Below are 23,527 nucleotides of genomic sequence, written 5' to 3' on the forward strand. Positions count from 1 at the left end.
ATCCATCCCCCACTGCACAGTCTAGACACCTGTTCCTTCCTCTGGGAATTTTAGACCTCGACTGGTATTGCGTGTTGGACAGTTTAAAGGAATTGATGTGATTCTAGGCATCACCTGAGCCACTGATGGCTAATGACTTCCACCTCTTTTTTCAGAGTCAGATTAAAGGTCCCAGGTCTGTTCCTAGTCACAGCCAAAGGAATCACCTCTCATCTGGGTCAGGAGGAGTGGGGTCAGGGCTGCTGTGCCGCATGATCCAAGGGGTCTGGGCTGTTTGTGCAGCCTGCACAGCTATACAGCAGGCCTGGTGGTAGTGCGGGGATCTGTGTGCTGGACAGTCCTAGGGGTGACCACTGGGCAGAGGATGGCATTCTGGGTATCTTCATGGGTGTCCTGTCGTCGGCATGAGGAGACTGGGAACTACACTTGCCCTCTCCTCTGTCATGCCCCCGAGGTCCTGTGGCCTGCCGCTGAAGCTGGGGTGGCATCCGCGGGCCGGAGGGGAGAGGTGAAGTGTTGATGTTCTCGGTTCTGTTTCTCTTCCTCTGGCTTCTCCATTACCCCAGCCCCTCGTCCCTCATACTGCCTCCTCTTTCCCTTTTCTTTGATCTTTCTCTTAATCTCGTTTTAGTCACACTCATCATCCAGAGTTTAGTTTTTAGGGGGAAATAGGCTAAAATGAGCTTCTCGTCACCATCTGCATCTCCACACTTCTCAGAGGCAGGGAGCTCGGGAGCCAGAGTAGCACAGGGGTGGGGTGGTCACCCGTCCACTGGGGACAAAGGGAGGGGGAGACAGTCCACTGCAGCGAGCCAATGGGGACAGTTTTCACGCAGGGACACAGAATTAATATCACTCAAAGGAACACCCTCCCCTTCCCCACCCCTGGGCTGGCTAGCGTTTCTCCACGGAGAGCAGGCAGGCAGATTGGTTCTTCAGCCCACCCGTGAGGCCACACACAGGCCGCATCCCATCCTCCTGGGGCCTCACACCTTGTGTTAGAGGCTTTGTTCCATCCTCACGGTGGGCACAGGTTATGGTTCACTGGGACCCGAGGGGAGAACGTGCCCTGGGAGGGGTGCGGAGAGGCAGCGTCAGCTGTGAGGAAGCCACGGGGGAGAAAGTGACTGCAGAGCCCAGGCCGCCTGACCAGACAGTGTGGGCTTCGGGGCCCCCCAGCCTCCCTGCTCCCCGGGCCTCCCAGGCACTGGCACCCACAGCAGGCCGTCCCCTCACCGGCAGGCCAGAGCCACTGAAGCCAACAAGGCCTGGAGACGCAGCTTGAGTCTGAGAGCCTCCTCGCCAGTGTCTGGATGTCCTCTCCCCACGGGACGCCACAGGGTCCTTCCCTCTGCACGTCTCCCTGCCCATAAAATGGGGCCATGACTTCCCATCCTGGAACCAAAAAGAAGGACATGAGGGCTGGCGTTCTTATCTCCTAGAGAATGTTCTAGGCAACCACTAGGTACATGCCCCCTGAAGTTGGTAGAAAGTGGCTGAGCTTTTGGGCCTCCATCTCAGGAAGGCTGATTTAGATAGTGTGTATGTGGGCCCCTCGGGCAGAGTGGTGTGTCGCTGGCGGGCTTTGTGTCAAAGCAAAGTAAACAGCTCCTGTGTGAGGAAGGCCATGCTTGGGTACCGCTGATACCTGTAGGTCAGAGTGGGGGGTGGGGTGGGGGTGGCGAGTGGCTAGGGACACGTTGGCACTCAGAACACCCTCTCCTGTCACCTCCTGTGCTTGCAGGGAGAAGTGGTGCCACATGACCCAGGAGGAGCGTGATGACAGCCTGCGGTTCAATGAGAACATCACCTTCGGACAGCTAGGGTAAGAGCACTGGGGGCCAAAACCCCGTCCCTCGTGACCCAGACAGGGGGATGGGTTGGGGAGCGAACTCATGCCTTTCCTGACACCGAGTTACAGAGAGAGAGAGAGAGAGCAGGGCAGAGGCGCTGCCACTGACACCCAGACTCGATGAGGACACTCCCACCTCACGATGTCACACATCTGAGACACAGTGTCGGTACAACTGTGAGGTCTCAGACAGCTTGAAGCATATGATTCATTACACTTGGCCTGGATTCCAGATCCTAACTCATCTGCCTCCCATCTCCACACGTGGCGGCGGGCAGTTTCACAGTGAGTGATGTTGGCTGGCTGACGAAGGAACGATTTATTTTTACTTTGGTCTGACAGTTCCAGGCAGGCTGCACGCTGGGCCCAGGTCCCGGTTCCCTCTCCCCAGGGAGGCAGGAGGGGTGCTAGCTCATGAGTGTTTTTACTTCCAGCACGTTCACTCACAACATGCTGGCCTTCGGGCTGAATAAGAAGCTGTGTAACGACTTTCTGAAGAAGCAGGCTGTGATCGGGAACCTGGACGAAGGTGGGTCACGGCCAGGGGCGGGCAGGGCGGAGTGCTAGGGACAGACGTTCTGCAGACCAGGATTTCCCCCCCGCTAAAAGGGGTGTCCCCGTTTTAATGAGGAGAATGTTAAACTACCTGGTTGAGTCACCCCTCCTCTGTTTCTGTCTACTTAAATGTTCAAAATGCTTCTCATGCTGTTTGGAAGCCCATTTCTGCCAGGCAGGATGTGCCAGGGATGGAGGGATCTTGCCAGCTCAGTGTTTATGGTCAGGGACAAAGGTAGAGATGTAACTGGATGCTCAGACTCTGACCTTGAAAGGCCACCATAGTCTCCCTTTGTTTCATAAACCACGCTGCAGTGAGATGGGTGAGGGGAGAGGTGGAGGGGGGTTTGAGGTTTATCTGGAGTTCCTGTCTTCTGTAACAAAAGGGGCTATGTTGCTGATGTCAGCTCCCCTGTTCTACAACGGGGGCCCCCTTCATCCATCATCCCACCTGCTACAAACAGCATTTCTTCTAGGCTGCCAAAGGCTTCCACTTCAGTGCATATTTGGATTGACTAATGTTTTTTTAAAAAATAAAACAACTTCATCCTGCACCAAATTAAAGAAGCTACAAAAGAGTGGCCTCAGGAGGCAGGAGAGTGTTAGAGGCATCCCTGGATTATCTCAGATGTTGTCACCACCCCACCACATGGCAGGGCAAGAACACTGTCCCCTCTCCCGATGTGTGGCCCCTATGTCGTCTCCAGGACACAGGCCTGGCTCCCGTGACACAGTCCATCTGCTCGCACTGTGCCTCCCACAGGCTCCCAGGCGGGCCTGCGGGACCACCCTCTGTATTGTCGCTTCTGTAAGAACAGGCTCCTGGTTCCAAGAAGCCCACTTGCAGGGGCACATTCACCCCAGACCTGCAGCGTGCTGATGGCCAAGGGCTCTGTGTCACCGCCCAGCTTCAGAAGCCTGCGCTCACAGTCCCTGATGAGGTCCTGATTTGTTATTGCCCCAGTAAGAAGAGCAGGACCCGCCTGTCCGTGCCACCATCTTTCTTCCCCCAAATAACATTCTCTCTTCCAGAGCAATACAAGCTGCTGAGCGACCACATCGAGCAGATGGCCACTGAGTAGGCCGCGGGAGGGGGCCCAAGGCACTCCTCAGGAGGACCGGGGGTACACACCACCCTCCTGGACCAGCGACTGGCTGTCACCCTCCCCGATGACCCTGCATGACATTGGCAGCACCCAGAGCCGTTCCACGCTGCCCCAGAACTAGCGGTTAGAAGACTCCGGTTGCCCGTCCTTCCCACCTTCCCTCTGCCTGTGTCTACTCCCCCATTCACGTGCCAAAGTGTCCCTGGGATTATGTAGCTAAAATGAGGTGACCATCCATCCTCCCAAGCGTCAGGCCTGTGGCATGGAAATGAAGGAAGAGGAAGGCAGCCAGGGCCAGGGTGGGCACAGGGCAGTATCTACCCACAGCCTCCTGCAAGACAGAGAGGGTGGGCTGTGTGGGGGGGTGTAGACAGGGCAGCCATGAGCTGGTACACACCAATGACACGGGGCGGTTATGGGTGACGGTCTGGGACCCTCCATTTCAGGCTTGGAACCGAGCCGACTCCCACAGTCGGGCTCCTGCCGAGCGGCAGTGTGTGGAGGCAGGTGGAAGCCCTCTTGGTGTTGGTCCACGGCTGGTGCCGACTTTTTCCTGGCTCCTCCCTCCTTGTGACAGGAACTAGAGTCACAGGAACCTCGAGGAAGAGACAGACACCTCCTAATTTAGGGAGGGAAGGAGGCCAGCGCGGAGGGCCTGGCCACAGCCAGTGGTGCACCCTGGAGACGTCACTATAGTAGTCATACCAGCACTGAGGTGTCTGTGTCACCGTCTGAACTGCTCCTGGTCGGCTGGCCACTTCCTTCTGAAGCAGAGAGCGCCCTGCCATTCACTCGCTGGGAGTAGCACCACGCTGTCTGTCCTAGGAAACAACAGCAGAGGAAAGAGACGTTTCTTCAGGAGCTGCAGGAGAGCCGCCCTTTCTAAAAGCAAACGGTGCTGCCCTTTATTCAAGAAAGACAGCAGAGTCTGTCTGCGTTACAGACAGCTGGGCGTAGGCTGCTCCTGGTGGCGGTTGTGCAAGGCCTGCTAGCGGAGTGGCTTCAGGGGTTGGGTCCTCCACCCCCGGCAGCCTTGGGGAGTCGCCCGTACCTGCTGCCGCCCAAACCCTTTTGAGGTCTTTCCAGCAGGCTCTGCAGATACCCCTCATCTCACATGCAGTACCTGGGCAGCGTGGCTCTTCGCCCTGAGTTTGCACCAGGCACAGGACACCTGCAAGCGTCGGGCATGCTCGCTCCTCCATGTGAGCGTCTCAGCCTGGCTCCCACTGCCTCCCGCGCAGCACTGGGGCACTGACCTTGGATAGGCTCGCGTGGCCTCTATCCTCCTCCCCTCCCCCCGCCCAGCCCCGGTTTCCCTACTACCTCCTCCAACTCCAAGTTACAGAATACTGCTCTCTCCTCTTGAGCGCAGCCATCCAGCCAGTGCTCGAAAGGGTCCCCGGTGGAAGGCCTTTCTGGAATGTTCCAGAGAAGAGCGGGTGTTGGTTGAGCCATTGAACGCACATCTGGATAATCGTAAGAGAGGCACCATGAAACACGGTGCAGTCTGAGTGTGGGGTATAAATGTCGCCAGCCAAAAGAGCTGGGTAGGGGGCAGGGCTTCAGAAACCCGGCTCAGTGTTGATGGCTGTGTGTGCGCACGTCACATCAGCCTCCCTGGCGATGTCACTAAGCATAGCACAGCTGTGTTGCTGGTTTGCTTGCCATGTGTGGGGACACCTTGTGCAGACTGCTGTGTCCCCCACCCCAGCCCCACTGTTGGGCCCCAGGGATGGTGCAGGTCTCTACTGATGCTTTTCAGAAGAATAACATCAAAGTTTTGGGTGTGTGGGCCCCTCCTCCTCCAGTGTCTCCTTCAGGTAACGCAACCCCCCTAAAACGTTCAGCCGTGGCCCCTGGATGTGCTGCTGTGCTCCCTGCTCCGCCCCCTCTGTAAAATCAGGGCCTTACCTGGTGGTCTGTCCAAGGCCCCCGCAGGGCTGCGTGAAGGCCCTCCCTTTAGCTTGCCCTCGCTGGCTTTATTAGTCACCTCTTAGTAGTTAGTTGAAATCATTAAGACTTCAAGGTGCCCAAAGACTTACCCATGTACATAGAAGATGTTTGTGTAGAAGTTTTGATTCAGCCTGATTTCTGGAGGAAGAAGAGCAGATTCAGAGACTTTCCAGGGTCCTGGTGGGTGAGGGCGGGAGCACACAGCCTGTGGAAGGAAATGCAGCTTCGACTTCTTGGGCTTTTCCAAGCACTTTTACTTCTCAGATGATCTGGAGACTTTTTTTTTTTATCAATAGGCCTCTTGAAATAGCAGTTGAGGGTGGAAGCAAGGGTTGCTTTGGTTTTCCCCCTCTCCTTGTTCTCATAGATCCAGCTCCTCAGAGTAGAATAAGTCTGACCCCGGAGGTGCTGCCCGCCACACTCAGCACCACAAGGGGACGCTGGCCAAGACCATGGGTCCACCTTGGAGTGACTCATGACAAGGGGGATCAGAAGCTGCTCTGCCTCCAGTTGGCAGCTGCCTCTGGCCAGTGTCACCTGAAGGAGCATGGCATCCTTAGGAAGCTGGCAGCTTGCCTCACTGATATTTCCTCTCCTCCCTGTGACATCGTCTCTTCCCTCCTGGCCTGGCCAGAGCAGACCTGAGGGACTCTGGTGACAAGCAGACACAGGGCACACTCTCAGAGGCCCCAGCGTGAGGAGCTGTATCACCCCAGTGCACACGCAGGACGCTTTGGTCAAAGAGAGCTCTGAGCCCTTCCTTTAAACTCAGGAACCTTAGACTCGGAGCAGGAAGCTTCAGGTAATATCCAAGGAGAGAGGTTCCAGTCCCAGCAGGTGCAGTGTCCCAAGCCGGCAGCTTCAAAGGCCTGTTGTTAGCAGTGGCATTCAGATTTTCTGCTGTCTGTCCCTCAGGGCTATATGGATCATAGCGAGCCAAAAGACAAGAAATTCTCTCAAGTAAAAAGTTGCCTGCTTAGAAAACAGGATGAGACTGAAACATAGCCTTGTATATTTTTAACCTTTTTTATGATTTTAGCAATACCGGTGGCTGTGTAAGAGGGGCCGTGTTAGTGTTTAGACTGCATCTGCTGTGTGTGTGCATGTGTGTGTTTAACCAAAGGGAGGAGAGCCAGATTCTGACATTGTAAGTTATTTGTACAGTGAGATGGAGTAGACTATGAGCTTCTTGTTGCCAAAAGAAAGAAAGGTGGGCCAAGGAGCTCTTAAAGTACTAAAAGGAGTAGAAACGATGTCCTCTTCGGGAGTTCTGTGCCCAAATGAAAACCTAGGGTGTTTGGGTTAACCCAGCGCGTCCACGTGGGTTTAGGACAGAAGCCAGGGTGAGAACCAGGGGCACTGCCCCTGGATCCTGTTCTCACCTCTCCATGCTCAGGGAGACCGTGGGATTCATTGTGGCAACAGGGCAACAGCTCGAGGTCTGCTCTTTCACGGACTACTTTAGGTGGGTTAATTTACCACCCGGAGTCCCTGGTACTCCAGCCTCTTGGTGTGAGGAGTACAGCATTCACTCCACAAAGGAGTTCGCCATAGGCTTTGTCTAGCCCAGGTGTCCGTGACTGGAAGGCAGGGCCACAGGCTGCACGCCTGGCCTTCCTGGGCATTACTGTCCCCTAACCTTTGGCTTTTTAATTAGGGAGGAGCCAGGTAGACCCGTGGTTAGGTCAGTTTGACCTAACTTACCCAAATTACCCCAAACTTAAGACAACTATGCAGTAGGGGCCGAGTCCTTAGCCCAGAACTGTGGGAGCTTGGGGAGCAGGGAGAAGGCAGGAGGGCTCGAGGCCCAGCCCCAGCCTCAGGAGCAGGGTGCAGCGAGCCCCTCCCGCCACACCCAGCCTTCTGGCCTCAGGCTAGTCTTTTCCCATCTTCCTCAACCATAGATGAAACAGTTGCAAGGGTCATTCTTCTCACTCCCTCCCACCCCCACCAGCCTTTGGTTCTCCTGAGCCGTTGCTCTTACAACTCAGCCACCTCACCCTGCTTTCCTGGAAATCAGTTATTCCTTTTTATGACTCTCAGGGATGAGTTTTGCTTGGAAAACTTTCACGGTGAAGGGAAGCTGCATGGCTGGAAGAACCTCTAATTGACTAGTGTGCAGTTTTCAGACCCGAGGCAGGACCAGGGCTCGCTCAAGCCACACAGGCTGTATGTCCCAGCACATCCATGTTCCCATGTGGTCAGGAGTAGGAGCTCGCTGGTTCTCCAGATAACAGATGGACGAGTCATTTCCAGATTGTGCACACCCAGTGCATATAGTCAACGCTAAGACCCCGGCAGGCTCTCGAGGGGCTTCACTCTGGGCCTGGGTCTCCCTCGTCGTTTCTGGGCCGGGGCAGCCTGTACTCCTCAGGAGGGATGGGAGGAGCACCCTGGGGGCCAGCTTGCTTTGTTCCCTGGGTAACCAGGTGTCTACCTGTGTCCCCAAGTCGGCCAGCTGGTGAGTGGAACCCCAGGATTCAAGTGGGGCAGGGCTCCCAGTGCCCGGTTCTTGGTTACTATGGGAAACTCGTCATTTTCAGGAGAGAGCCAGGAGGGTCTGGGATTTCCATTCTTTCCATCACACACACACACACACACCCCACACCACCCCCACCACCCCCTCCTCTCTCTCAGGACATCTGCCCTGGGCGAGAACCAGATCCTGGCTGAACCTGCAGACAAGGCCAAGTAAGACCAGAGTCCCCATCACCTGGAACTGCTCTGAGCTGCACCTGACTGGGATTTGCACTTTAACTAGGAAGAGGACTCCTGCTGGTGAATCCCTTGTGCTTGTGGTTTGGTCCTAGAACCGGGGCTGTGCCTGTTCTCTCCTAGACCCTGGGCCACATGCTCGTGAAAAGAGAAAGGGGCTGTGCACAGCAGGCCCTGTCCACACCAAGGCTCTGACACGAGTGGGGTCCTGCTCTCTTTCCTGTGCTGGAGACAGCGAGGCTTAGGCTCCCCTGCCCATGAGTTCACAAGCAAGCCTGAGGCTGTCCTTGCTCATGGACACCTTGAGAAAGACAAGCTAAACATTTCAACACTAGAAAATGCCAGAAATTCAAACAACAGACATAGATCCCCTTAGAACATGTAAATGTGTTAGAACCTGGTCCATCTGCTGCCTTTGTTACATGCTGTGGCTTCTACCGGGGCTCCGGGCGATGGTTTATATGCCTGCATTCTCTGTTTTCTCTCACCCAGCTTGTCTCAGACCTAAACGTGCCATGTAGACACCGCCTTTAATAGCCCAAAGGCAGAGTTCACGGCGCGGGTCTTTTACGTGTTACAGTTGTACAGTTTTGTGTATAGATGCTCTGCAAACTACATTTTAAGATTGGGAGGGTTTTAAGGTTGAGGATCTAAGAACAGCGCTAAAATCAAGCCCTGTGTCTTGAAAGAATGTCCATGTATCACACCTCAGATTGTCAGAAGGTGGAAGCTGAAATAAATTATCTTTGAAGAAAAAAGTCAGTCTGTTTGTCAATTTCGTGTACCCATGAGGACTTTTTAAATGGAATTTGCTATCTTCTCAGTGATAGTGGCTTTTCAGAAGAAAACTTTTTTCTGGGGTCAGGTATATGTTTTTACCATTTAGGGTGGTCGTTGGGCCTTGTCCAGATGTGTGCCTCGTGGGAAACGCTCAGAGGAGCGTTCCTCTAAATGATGAGGAGCCTGGAAGTGTCCGTTTGGGCTGGGAGGTATGTCTTAGTGAATGGAGTGGCCCCTACCCGGGACTGGATTTCAGCCCAGGGCCTCCAGGATGCCTCAGGCCCCTTCCAGTGGAATCCTAATCCTGCTTTTCCTCTGACAAGAGCTGCTCACCTCTTACATTTGGAGATTTAGGAGTTTGGGGGCCTGTAAATGGAAACTGATTACAACTCCCACCTAATATAAACAGGATGCCTTTATTGGTCCTTCCCAACGTGGTTTGAGAGATGCATTTTGTGAAATAATTGGGCTTTCTCTTTTTCTAATTACAAGAAGTCAGTAGCCACATTCTAATGCTCTGGCCTAAACAGGTCTGGGAGGTGAAGCTGAGGAGAGTAAGGGCCGGGAGAAAGGTTCTTGGTACCAAAGCCTGAAGCAGCAGCTCCGCTTGAGGGGCCCTGGGGGCGGGTGGCTCCCAGGACAAAGGTGCAGGCAGATTACTCCACACGTGAGATGGGCTGGGGAATGCTCCCCGGGGGATGGGGGCCAACCTGCATGTCCCCAGCTCTCCCACCCAGCCTTGAGGACCCCACCCCTCTTAATCCAACATGGAAGGACAGCCTGGATGGCAGATGCCCCAGCTTGGACATCCCATCTGATGTTTTCCACTGGTACTCGGGGGCTCCCACCAGCATTAGTAGCTCAGGGCTAGATTCAGAGTAGAGCAGGGGCAGGGCGGTAGGCCCAGGTCCTGCCCCACCTTCCCCATAACCTTCCGCCAAATAGCTGTTTGATCCTCAGTTTCTTCATCTGTAAAGTGGGAAGGAAATCATCACCTCTCCTAGAAGGTTCCTGTGAGAATCAGTGCGGCATGTGCACACGTACTTTGCCGATGGCAGAGCCGTGCCTATCAGTGTCCGACCCATTCCCTCGCCTTCCCCCTGAGGGGTAAACCCAGGGAGGCGTACCCATAGGAAGGGTCCCACCCATTAAGGAGGAAAGAAAGAAAACCAAAGTTTTCAGTTTAAATTTTATAGGGACAAATTTGAAATGTATTATTCAAAATTCACAAACGAAATAGAAATGTAAGCAATTAAGCTTTCCAATGGTGTTCCTTTGCAAGTCGCAGCCTTTTACTGCTGACCTTGCCACAGCTTAAAACCGCACTAACTCCTGGAACACCCCCAGGGAGGCTTTCTCCTCGCGTTCGCGCTGCCTGCTGCGGCCACCGGCTCTCTCCTGCCCCAGCCCCAGAAGTGCTCGGCTCCTCTAAAGAAGCCTCTCACCTCTTCCCGTACTTGGGACAAGGGTCTCTTACTCATGAAGCCATTTTTTAATATCATGAGAAGTGACTGTGGTGCCCTCTTTCCTCCCATATTCAGACATCTCTGCAGGTTGCTTGGGGAGCAATGGGGTGAGTTTGCTCAGTGAGCGGGAGGGAAAAGCAAGGGATGCACAGGGAGGAAGACCATCCAATCCAGCAGCTCAGAGACACCCTGAAAGTCATGCTGCTTCCGGCCCTGCCCACCCCACCTCCTACCCCCAAAAGAAAGAAGTCAGAAGTTTTATTGTCACTTCCCAAGTGGCCCCCATACTTAGGAACAGTTGGTCTCGGGCATGTTGGGGCCAGAGGGGAAGGGGAGAGGCCCCTCTCGCAGTCAACTTACGTTTCATGAGCACCTACTATGTGCCAGGTTCCATCAGGCTGCGGGACCACCAGATGAATAAACGAGGCCATTTTCCTTCAGAAACTATCAGGGGGGTTGGGGCACAGCTGAAGTTTTAAAAAAGTGTGTGTGTGTGTTTGCGCACGCGCACACATATATATGCTTATAGTATGAAGTATGAGATAAAATAGTCAAAATGTGACTGTGTAATATGTAATACAATCTATGAATATGTAATTTTATAAATTATTATATAGAAAATATAAAATGCTTTAGTTATTTTTGGAATATCCTTGTGGGTGGAATCAGGGTGGGCTTCCCTGGGGAGGTGCCACAGAGCTGGATTTCAGGTAATAAAAATCACTGTGGCCCTGGCCGGTGTGGCTCAGTTAGTTGGGTATCATCCTCTGCACCAAAAGTTTGCTGGTTTGATTCCCAGTCAGGGCACATGCCCAGCTTGGGGCTCGATTCCCCAGTAGGGGGCGTGCAGGGGCAGATGATCCATGTTTTGCTCTCACATCAATGTTTCTCTTTCTAAAAGTCAATTTTTAAAAATGTTTTTAAAAAATCACTGTGGTAAGGATGTTAATCCTGCAGTGATCCCATGAAGAAAGTTTTGTGTCCCCCTCTTTGCTGATGAGAAAATCATGTAAACCCCTTCCTTTACCCACATCACCCCTCCACTCCCCTGGACTTCTGTGATGTGTCTCCGGTCCCAAGGTCATCCCTGCACACCATGTTCGCGTTATGGGATGAGTCAACTTACATGTAGAAGTCTGAACTCCCAGAGCCTCAGAATGTGGCCTTAATTGGAAGTAGATTCTTATTTGTAATTAGTTGAGATGAGGTCATACTGGATAGGGCAGCTCCCTGCTCCAGTGGGGCTGGTGTCCTTATAAAAAGAGAGAATTTGGACACCAACACACACAGAGTTTAAACACTCGAGTCCCCAGGTCACAAGTGGGAAATGAGAGGACGAGTCAGGCTGGGATGCACTCCATGTTTATTGAACACCTATTATGCACCAGGCACCATGCTAGGCACATTGATCCCCAGAGCGACCTGGGAGGGGAGTGATATTGTCCCTGTTGTACAGATGAGGAAACTGAAGCTCAGAGGACACATGACTTGCCAAGTATACACAGCAGAGTCCCCCTGACCATCCAGGGTTGGCCTCTAGTTTTCTGACTGTGGAGTTCTTGTCCTGTTGATGGAGTCCCCACCCCATCCCCTGAGGTCCTCCTTCAGGTCCTCCTCAGCAGAGTCGTCCTCACCTGCCTTCTCTTCCTCCCTCTGGCTCTGTATGGTGCTCTGAGCACTCTAAATAATGATAATAATAGTAATAATCATCATCATCACAGCAACAGCATCAACGAAAATAATGATGGTGGCAAGCATTGAGCATTTTCTAAACATTTTTTGTAGATTTGTTCACCTAATACCACAACCCTACGAAGGGGGTACTCTTTTAGCCTCATTTTGCAGGTGAGGCATCTAAAGCACAGAGAGGTTGAGACACTTTCCCAAGGTCACTTAGCTTGGGAGCAGTGGGTTTGGATCCAGTGAGCCTGGCTGAGGCCACACCTCCTACACTGCCTTTGGAGAGAATTATTCAGAAAGCCAAGAGACACCCCCTGTCCCCTCCACACACTGTGGGGCGAGATCCCGCCATTGGGTGACTCACCCTACCCTATTGGCATGAGGCGACTTCGAGTCTTTACTTATGCTGCTCGGTTAAATACTCAGAGATTTCCCTGCATAAATATAAATGTGTGTGATCACAGGCCTCACTGGGCTCAGGGTCACTTGAAGTATATGCGCCATGTGACTTTTCTAAAGGCTGACTTCTGAAAGCCACGGAGAAAACCCCTGGAGGGAGGGGGGACGGGAGAGGACCATCCAGAGCCCTGCAAGTGCACGTGACGGCAGGACGCCTCTAGGCGGCACTCGGGACACGCGGTGGCCGCACCGCTGAGTTCCTTGGCTTATTGATGCCCCCGCCAGCAAGCCCAGGCTGACTGGCCGGCAGCTCCTCCTTCTCAGTGCCTCCTTTCAAACCCATGCTCTCCCGTGGCCTCTCCCCCCGTCACTTTCCTTTGTCACAGTTTAATAGCCCCATCCCCAGTGCTCACCTGGCAGGGGAGAGACGAAGGGACAGCTGCGGAGCGAGTGGTATCCCTGAGCGGCCGAGCGTCGTAATGCCCATAAAGCCTGTGCATCTTGGCTCTAAAATCCTGCCACGGAGAGACTCGGGTGGGTTAGATCCAGTCGGGAAGCAGATGGGGTGGGAGTGGGAAGGTGGTGGGACACAGCTAACGCTGCCGGAGCCCCCACCTGCGCCGGCCTGTCCGGGAACCCCCTGTTCATTATTCCATGTGATCTACACCAGCCCCCTAAGTGGGCATTACCATCCTGTTTTACAGATGGGGAAACTGAGGCCCATAGAGGCTAGGTAACCCGTCTCGAGTCACACTGGAAAATTGGAGCTCACTCTCACCCCTAAAGGAATATCACAGAGACGGTGGGTGCAGAGAGCCCATCGGATCTGCCTTTAACCTCACACGGTGGTTTTCAAGCTCACCTACCGATTCTCCGACATGCTCCCACTAGGAGCCGGGATATAATTCTCCACCCCTTGAGTGTGGCCTTAGAGACTCACTTCTGAGAACAGAATGCAGGAGAAGTGACACTAAGTTACTTCTAAGGTTGGGTCACCAAAGGCAGTAGTTTCTTCCTGGCTCTGTCTCGGATGGACGCTCACTCCGGGACCAGCTGCCATGCTGTGAGGAGGCCACGCCACACGGAGAGGCCACGGGCAGGTACTAGGGCCCCAGGACCCAGACGGGGTGGGCCTTGTGTGTGTGCGGCTCCTGCCCTTGTCCAGGGCCCTGAGCTCGGAAGGAGCCGCTGTCACTGTCTTGAAATTCATAGTAATTGTTGAACAGAAGGTCTATGTCTTCATTTTGCTCTGAGTCCCACAAATCACGTGGCCCGTCCTGTACCCAGATGACAGCCATCAACTACCAGACGTGAGTGAGGAAGCCTTTGAAAAGGATCCAGCCCCAGCTACTGACTGATCGCAAACTGATGACAGACCCAAGTGAGGACCACCCAGCTGAGCTCACCAACCCCAGAACCACAGAAGGTAATTGCGACAAGTGACTGCTGTTCACACCCCTGGGTGTGGCACCGTGTGGCATAGGTCACTCAGACAGAGATTTTCATCAGCTCAAATGGGGTAACAAGCACCCCGTGAACATCTGAACAACAGCAAGCATCACTGGAGAGACTTTTTGTCATTGCTGATTCATTTGCTTGTTTTGAAACACCCAAGCGATGATGGACATGTCGATATTCCAGATAGTGTTTGGAAATTCGCCACCTCTAGGGTTGGCACCCTGGGGCGGATGTTCACAACAGTTCATCAGAGCGAGTCTAAAATTATAAAAACTACAAAATGTTGCCAACAAAATATGCTTCTATCAAGACAGAACCGAAATTGAATTCAGCCCCACGCCACCAGCCAGAACCAGGGGCATCTGTGACCTACCTCCAGGTCCCCCTCCAGGTCATAGTTCTCCAGGGTCTGGAGGGCGCTGGAGTACACCTCCACCGCTTTGGCGTGGAAGACCATCTCAATGGTCACAAAGTCCGAGAAGATCTTCTACGGGGAGGGAAGTGCGGATCACATAAGCAACACTGTCAGGAGGGTCCTGGGGCCACTTCACATGTGGACAAACTGGGGGGTGAGGGGGGATTAGTCATCCTTATGGGAACAGGTCCCAGGTCAATGTTATTTTTCATTTGTTTGAACAGATAATGCATCCCATTCCAAAGCTGCCTCGCACAGGGATTATTCTCAGTGAGGAATTCCTGAGGGGAGTCCTTTCCTCAGCTCTGTCCCCTGGGCTCATCCACTCTGCCTTTGCTTCTCTCACTTGGAGGACAGGTGTTTGCAGGTTGATGGCTACAAACCTTCAGCCTCTGCTACCCATGGGCTGTGAGTGGGTCTTCCGGGAGAGGGAAGGGTGCTGTAGGTAGACACTGCTCCGCTGAGAGGCCCCACAAATTGACTAGTTAGCACGTTAAAATGTAATTAGATGTTGGTTTCTTTTGATCAGATGGTTCAGCTCGGCTCAGAAAGCTCTTATAGTGTTCCTACTGCCTGTTCGGTCCCAGTGGGTGCTCCTACTGTGTGCAGGCTTATCACAAGCTCCTACTGTGTGCCAGGCCTGAGAGGAAACTCTTACTGTGTGTCAGGCCCCAATGGGGGCTCCTACTATGTGCAGGGCTTAGCATAAGCTCTTACTGTGTGCCAGGCCTGAGAGGAGACTTCTACTGTGTGTCAGGCTCAGCACAGGCCCCTATTTTTTATCAGGTCCCAGCAGGGGCTCCTTTGTGTTTGGGCCCTAGCACAAGCTCCTACTGTGTGCAGGGCCTAGCACACACTCCTACTGTACGACAAGCCTGAGAGGAGACTCCTACGGTATGTCAGGCCCCAGCAGGGGCTCCTTTGTGTTTGGGCCCTAGCAGGGCACGGGCTTGGTCCAGGGCAGGAGACTGCAGTTTGGACACAGACCACTTCAGGTAACGGGAAGCACCTGGGGGAGGTGGGCCAGAGGAAGCCCGCAAGGCAGCCTGGGAGAAGACAGAGGACAGGGTCCCAAGCCTGATGGAAGTACCCGCCTCCTCCCCTCCTGTCCCCGGCCAGCATGCTGGCAACAGCAGCTGCCAATCAAGAGGCGGGGTCAAGCCTCATCCTGCTGGGCCCTGGCATGGGCCCTGGGAAATGACGTCCTCTCCAGCCTCAGTTTATTCATCTGCACTATAGGGACAGGGCGGTCCCGTTCACAGAGCCCTGTGAGAATTCAGTTAGCTCTCAGCCTGTGCTTCCCGCATCAGCACCAGTCCCGCCCAGGAGCTTGTGAGAAATGCCAATTCCCCAGCCCACCCAGCCCCACGGGTGGGGATCCAGGACAGCCTGCGGTTCTGCAGCCTCGGGAGCCTTCCAGGTGACTTCTAACGCACGCTCAGGTATGTGAACCGCTGTGAGAAAGCGTTACTTACGTTTTTTTAGAGAGGCTGGAGGGCTCTTTTGGAAACATGATCATTTTATTAGAAGTGTGACCGAAAATCAATATGGTGGTCATCATTATTTCAAGTTCTGGGTTTTTATCTCTTATAAGGTGGAGGGCTTTTGTGGGGATGGCTTGGTTAAAGTGTCTCTTATCAACTTGACCCTGGAAGTTTAAAGGCTGCCCAGTTTAAACTGCAGCTCCCGCTGGCCCCTGACCTGGAGACTGAGAATCTTGTGCTCTTGCTGGCCCTCCACGGAGCCCTGCTTTCAGGTCTCAAACAGCAGGTGCTTAATAATGGCCAGCTGGTGGTCTTCAGTCCTGCCTGCAACTTAGATGCTCTAGCACTAATTACCACTGTTTACTCACTTGTGCATTTGTTCATTTATTTATTTCCCAAATACTCACTGAGTACTGCTAAGTGCCAGGCCCTGGACCTGGTGCCCAGGACCCAGCAGGTGATAAGACAAGTAGGGGTCTGCCCTGTGGACTTGCGGTGTGGGAGGCAGGCATGGGACAGCGAGTTCTCCACAACCCTCTCCACTCCCTGATGAATAGCAAGCGGCATGGTGGGGGCCTGTGGCGGGGTAGGGTGTCAACTCCTTGAGGACTGGGGCCTTGCTTTGCTGGCTATGGTGTTCCCAGCCTCAGGCAAAGCACCTGGCACATAGTAGGTGTGCATTGAATATTTGTTAGATTAATGAGTAAATTAAAGGTATAACTAACTGCCCCCAGAGGGGACAGAGCAGAGTGTATTAAGAATGGGGCTGGAGTGGTCTGGGGGTCCAGGTGACTTTCCCTGAGAGATGAGAGCCTTCCTGGTAGAGGGTACAGCCTGTGCAAAGGTCCTGTGGTACCAACGGGCTTTGTGCACTTGGACTTGGAGTGGACTGTCTATGATGAGGCTTGGGGGCTGGGCTAGGGCTTCCGGAGCCTTGGGGAGGGTTTAGGCCTTTATCCTTGGAACAAGGGGAGTCACAGGAGTGTGTTAAACCCAGGAGTGACAGATTGGAGCTGCCTTTGGTGAAATCCTTGAAGCTGCAGTTTGGAAAATGGACGAGAGGGGGCCATGTGGGTGCAGGGGCCTGTGTGATCAGCTTGTCCTTCAAGACCCCAATGCCCTGAGGCTGTCTTGCAGGAGCTGGGCTCTGGGTCCAGGGTTCTGGGTTGCACTGGGGTGGCATCCAGGCGGCAGGAAGGCTCACCTGCGCATTTAGAGCTTCACAGAGAGAAAGATGAAGTAGGGCAAGTCCTGAGGGTCTTTGTGAGGAAAGAAGGGGCCTGGGGGGACACACTCTGCCAAGCTCTCCTGGTGGGGAGCTGGGCCCCGGTGTTGAGGGGCAGGGCTGCTGAATGTTGGCTTCAGGGCAGGCCAGCTGTGAACGACAGCTGCCCTGAGCAGCCGGCTCCTACCCCCAAGCGAGGATTAGGCCGGGATTAACTGTGCCTGGAGCTGAGTGGGCACAAGCTCTCACACACACACACACACACACACTCTCTCTCTCTCTCTCTCTCTCTCACACGGGTGCGCGCACACACAAATGCGCACATGCACAGCAGAACTCCCAACATGGGCAGACCACCCCTACCTGCACCCCTACCTGCAGGTCCTTCAGCTTCTGCTTCTGGAAGGCGTCAACTGTCTCCTCCAGCTGGTGGGTGGTGCGGCTGGTGGCCACCGAGGCCTTCTGCACGCTGGTCTCTGCCTGCCGCAGAGGTAGACAGTTTCAGGGTGGTTCCATTCTGCATCTTTCGCCATCTCCTTGCCCTGCTCTGGGCCAGCTCTTCTGCCTCATGGGGTCTCTTGCCCATTTGACCCTCGAAGAAATGGCCGAGTAGGACCATAGCTAAAGGGGCAGGTGCTGCTTAGACAGATTTGCTTGCTACCTGTGTGATCTCATGCAAGTCACTTAACCTCTCTGAGCCTCAATTCCGTGCCTGTAAACAGGAGACAGTGATAAGACCTACTTGGTAGGGTTGTAAGAATTAAACAGTGGGCACCTGCTGAGCTGTTATTTTAACAGGTGCTCCACATCAGGCAATAATTAATTCCTGCGTGTGGAACATTCTTAAGTTAATTAACTAATTCCCTGGTTCCCTTGATTGGCATCTGTATGCCCCGACTTTACCCAGGCACACAAAGAACCTGGATTTTAGGGTGAGGCGCCCCTAGCTGAGTTTTGGGTTTGCCCCGTTAGCTCCCTTGTGACCTTGGGCAAGTCACCTGTCTTAGCCTGGGTTTCGCATCTAGAAGTGCCTGCCCGGAGTGACTGTTAAATAGGTAACCTGAGAAGGGGAGTGATTGCTGACCTCCTGATAGTGTCAATGATGGGACAGAACCCGGGGCTCCTGGCCCCCAGCTCCCCCTCCCCCCTGACTTTCCTCTCCTGAGCCCCGCACACACCCGCCCAGGTAAAAGCTCACCTCGCTGTTTTGCGAGGTCTTTCATTACCTGCGTGCGATTCTACCTTCCCCAGACAGACACTGACCCTCACCTGGGACTGAGAGGTGTTGTTAAGGAGCCAGGGTAACCAGGAGCCCCCGCCAGAGGGCGCCCGTGACAACAGTCACCCTGGACCCACGGCCAGGCCCACTCCCGGGAAGGATACGATCATTTGCCTATCCCAAGGCGACTTCTGCCTCAGTTTCTCCAGCTTTTCCAGTTGCTTCATCTCATTATCCCGGACGTGTTTGCATTTCTTGATCTCGGCCTAAAGACGGAGAGCTGTTTCCTAGGGCCCTAGGGGGCCCAGCCCCAGACACGGCCCACCCCCCAGTGCGGAGCCTTCACTCACCCGCGTCTGCTTTATCTGAGACCCATAGAGCTTCAGGGGGTTAACCACCTTGATCTCCAGCCTCTCGACCTGGGGGAGCACAGACATGCAGAGGATCAGAGTGGACGGCGCCAGGGAGATGCCGGCATTTATAATAAGCATCGTCAGCACACAGAGCTGCAAGGCGGGGCCTGTGGGGGGCAGGGGAGCACCGGATGCCCTCCCTCACCCTGGGGTTGGGAGCACCAGCCTGGGCTCAGGGCTCTGCCTCCCAAGGGCTTGGGCAATACATTTCATCTTGCTGAGCCTCATCTCCTTGCCTGTAAAATGGGTACAATGATGTATCCACCCAGGGATGGGTACAGGCATAGGACCTGTCACTATTTTGGTTCTCCAAACTGCCTGAGGATCTCACCTGGGAGACTACATAAACCTGCCTGGAACACAGAATAGCCTGGGATTCAGAGCTGACCACGCGTGTAGCCCCCAAGAACACAGCAGGGGCGGCAAGGGGGATGCCTCACACCCCTGAGCCAGTGCCTATGTGCCACCCCTAATACTAGACACTTTAATAAACAATATCGGTACTCATAATAACAATCACGATTAAAACTAATGTCAAGTGCTTACTCTGTGCCCAGCATCATTCAGAATCAAGAAGTGTCACCCTAAAGCAGGCCTGGGGCGCCCCTCAAGGGTTCCTGAGAACCCAGAATGCCGGCCACCACCCCAGAGATTCTGACAGCAGGTCCAGGGCCCAGCCTGAGAATCTGCATTTCTAACAAGCTCCTAGGGGAGGCCGATGCCTTGAGGATGGGCTCCCTGCAAACCTGGCTCACCAGATGGGCCAGGGGAGCTGCACATCCCACCGAGCCCTTGTAAGAATAAACACTAATCTAAAAAAAACTTTCCCCGGTGCCAAAGGGAAAGGGACTGTTCCTTCCTGTTCCTTAAAGCATTTCTTTTAGAAAACTTGCCACTGGGAATCCATTCTCTATCCCTTTGAGATATATCTAAACCTTTTTCAAAGCTAAAGAAGCCTCTTGCGGGTTTTACAACCCAGGACCGGCAGACATGTCTTTGAAATGTCAACATCCAGGAAGACAGTGTCTCAGGAGTTTCCCCCTGGTGACCCGGCTCCAAGCTGTAACCACCTGTTTGTCACAGAAACATGAGAAGTTTCACTTCTCCATTGGATGAAGACCATTAGCTAGCGCAGGTGGTCACCCAGTCACCAGATGGACTTAGAAAATCCTGTGTGACAAAGGTGCTGAGTCCCCTTACCTGAGGACAAGGTATCCCTGCCTGGAGAACCCAGGGACGTGCCTGTGGGGGGTTCTTGCTGCCTGGCTGGCTGCCTGGCTGCACAGGGGCTGAGGTCTCTGTCTGTCTTTGGCATCACTAATTGGATCTCCTGCGATGCGCACGAGTCTGGTTTAATGCTCATTTAGTAGAAAAGCTGTTTTCTCTTTTCGGTAATCACGGAGAGGAGTTTTCTGAGCAGGCAGGAGATTTTTATTTTTCATTGTTTTCTTAATACGCTGCAGTCTCCTTGGCCTCAGCCCCCAGGAGGTCTGTCCCTTCTCCAGGCCCTCTGGGCCCTGGGAATGTGCCTCCTGCCTGGGACGCAGGGAGCCCACAGCGGCAGTGCCCAGGATGCCTTCCTGGGGCTTCTTGCCTTGTCCATGGCTCATCCAACTCCAGAAAGCCTCCTGCCCCCAGTCCTATAAACGGAGGTGTGACCCCCACACACGCCCAGGGAGGGGATGTCCATTGGCCCTGGCCCCTGAAGGGCTGCCCGACCCTCTGACCCCGCCCTGGCAATGGGCCCGCGTCCTCTGCCGCCGGGCTCACCTGGGCCTGCCGGTAATCCTGCACTTTGGCCAGGTCCTCGGCAAAGTTCCTCACGGTGGCCCGCATCTCGGGGGTCTCGGTGTTGGCGAAGTCGATGAGCTGCTTGACCAGCTGGTCGGCCTTGTCCCGCAGCCGGGCCGTCTTTCGGGTGTAGGCCGCCAGCAGCGAGCAGAGCTGGCCGAAGTACTTCTCGGCGGTGGTCACCGTGTCCTCCATCACCCTCACCTGGCTGTCCCTGGGGAGGCGGGGCCTGAGGGGGCATCTGGGCAGCGACACAGGCTCACCCACCCATCACCTTCCTTCTAGGTGGCAAGCGCCGGGGCAGGCGTCTGGTCCCTGGGACAACGCTCAAGGTCGGGTGTCAGCCCATGAGACAGATGCGGGAGACCGGCTGGGTCGCAGAGCTGGCTGGTGGCCAGGCGGAATGCAACCCTTTATTTTTTGGTCTCCCTGGCAGTTATGCTTTATTTCCTGGCTGCCCCGGTCTCCTCCTTCTGAAGTTCCCTCTTTCCTATCTTCTCCCCAAGCCGTTGAAATCCTCCTCCTTCCCTGAACCCTGAAGCTTTATTTTTGTTCCTTAATTCATGAGCTTCCTGGGAGACCGGTTTTAGGTTTACAGAAAAACTGAGTGCAAAGTACAGCGAGTTCGCTCCCCCTGAGCTCACACACTCGCTGTTAGTAACATCTTGTTACTGGGGGACATTGGTTACAAAAGATGAGCCAACAGTGATGCATTATTAACTACAAGCCATAGTTTACATTAGGGTTCGTGTTTACATGGCGTTGTCCATTCTGTGCGTTTTGACAAATGCACGTTGCGCGTATCCACCGTCATGGGGTCATCGGGAGCAGTCTCCCGGCGCCATCCACTCCCCCCTCCCTCCCCCAGCCCTGGAGCTTTAGTTTGCCCGCCTGGCATGTCACCGATCACTTCTGCCCTGCTTGGTTTCTCTCGCCCTCCAGTCTTCACGCTGCTGGCCTGGTGCCTGTTCCCAGCAGGTGTCAGTGAGGGTGGGGAATGAAGGAAGGACCCGCCGAATTCAGTCTCCCCTAAACATCCTTGGCACTCACCTCCCTCCTGGGCCTCTACCCCAGCTCTGAGCCCCTGTCCCCAGGCTTTGCTGCCTCTTTCCAGTTGACCAAAGTTCCCTGTGCAACCCTCCAATCACATCCCTAAAGCTGGAAACTGGGAGGAGAGTCCTTGACCTCCTTCTAACAAATCCTAACTCGTGCACCACTTCACAGTTTGCAAAACACTCTGTGTGCGTTACCCATATGCAAGACACTATTACTGTCACCATTTTTTTTAAAAAGAGTAAACTGAGGCTCAGAGAGGTGAAGTGTGTTGCTCAAGGTCACACAGCTGCCTGCAGTATTAGCTTCTGCAGGTGGAGTCCTTGGACCTACCCCGCTCAGAATCACAAGTTAACTTAATCACAAGTTAAGTATGCAGTTCCCCAGGCCCCCAGCCCAGATTTATGAACCAGAATCCTTGTGAGGGAGGCCCAGGGGCTGCCTTTTTTAAAAAGTACATAAGTGATTCAGAGACACCCTCAAGTTTGAGACCATCAGAGGAACCAGGCAGGGAAACAACAGGGTAAAGGGCTGGCGAGTTGTGAGAGAGCAGTGATAGAATCAGGCCAGAGAGAGTGGGGTTGGGACAATTCCACAGAAGGGGTGATGCCTGGTGGGGCTTTGAGGCATGAAGAGGGGTTTTCCAGGTGGAGGTGAGCGAGGGAAGTTGGGAATGGACCCTGTGAATTTGGCTACTCCAGAGCTGTGGGCAGTAATGCTGGAGAAGCTGACAGAGGCCATATTCTAGAAGTCTTCTCTTGACCTTGAGGTGGGTGGGTGTGGAAGAAAGCTCACTCTCCTCATTCCCCACCTCCCCAACTCTATCCCCATTGAGCAATCCCAGCTGCCCCACCTGTCTTGGTGCATCGGGCCCTGAAAACCCAGCCTACCCCCCCTTACCTCCCAGCCAGGGACAGCACCAGCGCCAGCACCAGCACAGCCACTTACCCGAAGAAAACAATGTTCATTGTGCCCAGAGGCACCAGCGTCTTGGTCTTGAGGAAATAGGACAGGGCCTCAGGGGTCCTGCTGGCCCGTGAGAAGCAGGGCGGGCTGGGCACAGCTGCGTGGTCCTGGCTCAAGGGACGCAGCCACCTGGTTGCCGAGCAACGTGGCCACTCACAGCTGCCCTGGGAGGAGACTCTGCTGGTTGCTTGGCAACCCCTCCCCAGGCCAGCCTCTCCCAGTGGGTTAGGAGGGCCTGCCCAGCCTTGCACTGACTCAGGGAGCCCCAGAGAGGCCCACACTGTCCCCTTGAAGGCAGAGGTTCTTGTGGAACAGGGCAGTGGTGAGGGTCCCCAGGAGGTGGCCGGGATTGGATTTAGGACAGCTTACCTGGGACTCAGCCCTGGGCCCAGCCGTGTTTGTGGGTCCTGAGTGTTGAGTCCCCTCTTCCTTCGAGGAGGCCACCAGGCCTTCCCCAGGGGTCTGGGAGAGCAGGCAGGGTTCTAGGAGACCTGGTTACTCAGGAGGGTGTGTGGAAAAGCACAGAGGAAATCTGGGGAGGCTCGAGGCCTCAGAGCTCAATGGCAGGGACAGGGCACCCGCTCAAAGGGACATCTTAAAAAATTTTAACACCATTTTATTGTTTTCTCCCCTTATAATAAAATCCACCTGTTCCTTGTCAGAAAAGTAAGAAAATAGAGCTAACACAAAAGAAGAAAAGATAACAGCACATATAAAATTGTACTAATTAAGTACAATACATTTTACTAACTGTAAGATGTGAACATTTCCGTGTATCTACACTTTACCTCAAGGAAAGAAATAAGATACTAATAACCACACCAGCGATAAGAGTTTGGACGGGAGAGGGGGGAGGTGCGGGAGAAGCCAGAATAGCAGAATGTTGGTAACCGTTGCCCTGTGAGACTCGCTATAGATGCTGCTCACTTTGCGTAGTCTGAGGTTTTCATAATGAAGAGCCTTTAAAAAAAAAAAAAAAAAAAAGGCACATAGAAAA

At 54.0% G+C, this 23,527-nt stretch overlaps 2 protein-coding genes across 6 annotated transcripts in view; one reads left to right on the forward strand and one right to left on the reverse strand.

Annotated features, from left to right (window-relative positions):
- The window catches only part of KIAA0513, a gene marked incomplete at its 3' end in the record, with an annotated part of 54,795 nt that extends 45,493 nt beyond the window's left edge, over positions 1-9,302 (forward strand). For all 4 annotated transcript variants that reach the window (XM_081119808.1, XM_081119809.1, XM_081119810.1 and 1 more), the window contains exons 10-12: positions 1,745-1,825; positions 2,287-2,381; positions 3,440-9,302. In XM_081119808.1, the coding sequence (XP_080975934.1) occupies positions 1,745-1,825; positions 2,287-2,381; positions 3,440-3,489 (226 nt within the window). The remainder of the gene's footprint in view (positions 1-1,744; positions 1,826-2,286; positions 2,382-3,439) is intronic.
- A 2,470-nt stretch (positions 9,303-11,772) lies between these two features.
- CIBAR2 (CBY1 interacting BAR domain containing 2) lies at positions 11,773-22,679 on the reverse strand. Of its 2 annotated transcripts, XM_081118832.1 has the most exons (8): positions 22,513-22,662; positions 20,491-20,725; positions 18,658-18,726; positions 18,472-18,573; positions 17,464-17,568; positions 14,338-14,451; positions 12,920-13,021; positions 11,773-12,107 (listed from the first exon to the last, which is right to left on the reverse strand). In XM_081118832.1, the coding sequence occupies exons 1-8, from the start codon at positions 22,530-22,532 to the stop codon at positions 11,964-11,966; spliced, it is 891 nt and encodes a 296-aa protein (XP_080974958.1). In that variant the 5' UTR covers positions 22,533-22,662; the 3' UTR covers positions 11,773-11,963. The 2 variants fall into 2 exon arrangements, with proteins under 2 accessions (XP_080974958.1, XP_080974959.1); XM_081118833.1 differs by lacking the exon at positions 18,472-18,573 and having other exon boundaries at positions 11,775-12,107; positions 22,513-22,679.
- Between the last annotated feature and the right edge of the window lie 848 nt (positions 22,680-23,527).

Source organism: Miniopterus schreibersii, assembly GCF_964146895.1.
Source record: "Miniopterus schreibersii genome assembly, chromosome: 18".
Lineage (NCBI taxonomy): Eukaryota > Metazoa > Chordata > Mammalia > Chiroptera > Miniopteridae > Miniopterus > Miniopterus schreibersii.

Coding starts and splice junctions, on each gene's coding strand:
- CIBAR2 (XM_081118832.1), bottom strand. CDS start 22,532: ATGAACATTGTTTTCTTCGG. Junction 18,574..18,657: donor CTCAGATAAAGCAGACGCGG/GTGAGTGAAGGC, acceptor CTCCGTCTTTAG/GCCGAGATCAAGAAATGCAA. Junction 17,569..18,471: donor CTTGGGATAGGCAAATGATC/GTATCCTTCCCG, acceptor CCTCTGCGGCAG/GCAGAGACCAGCGTGCAGAA.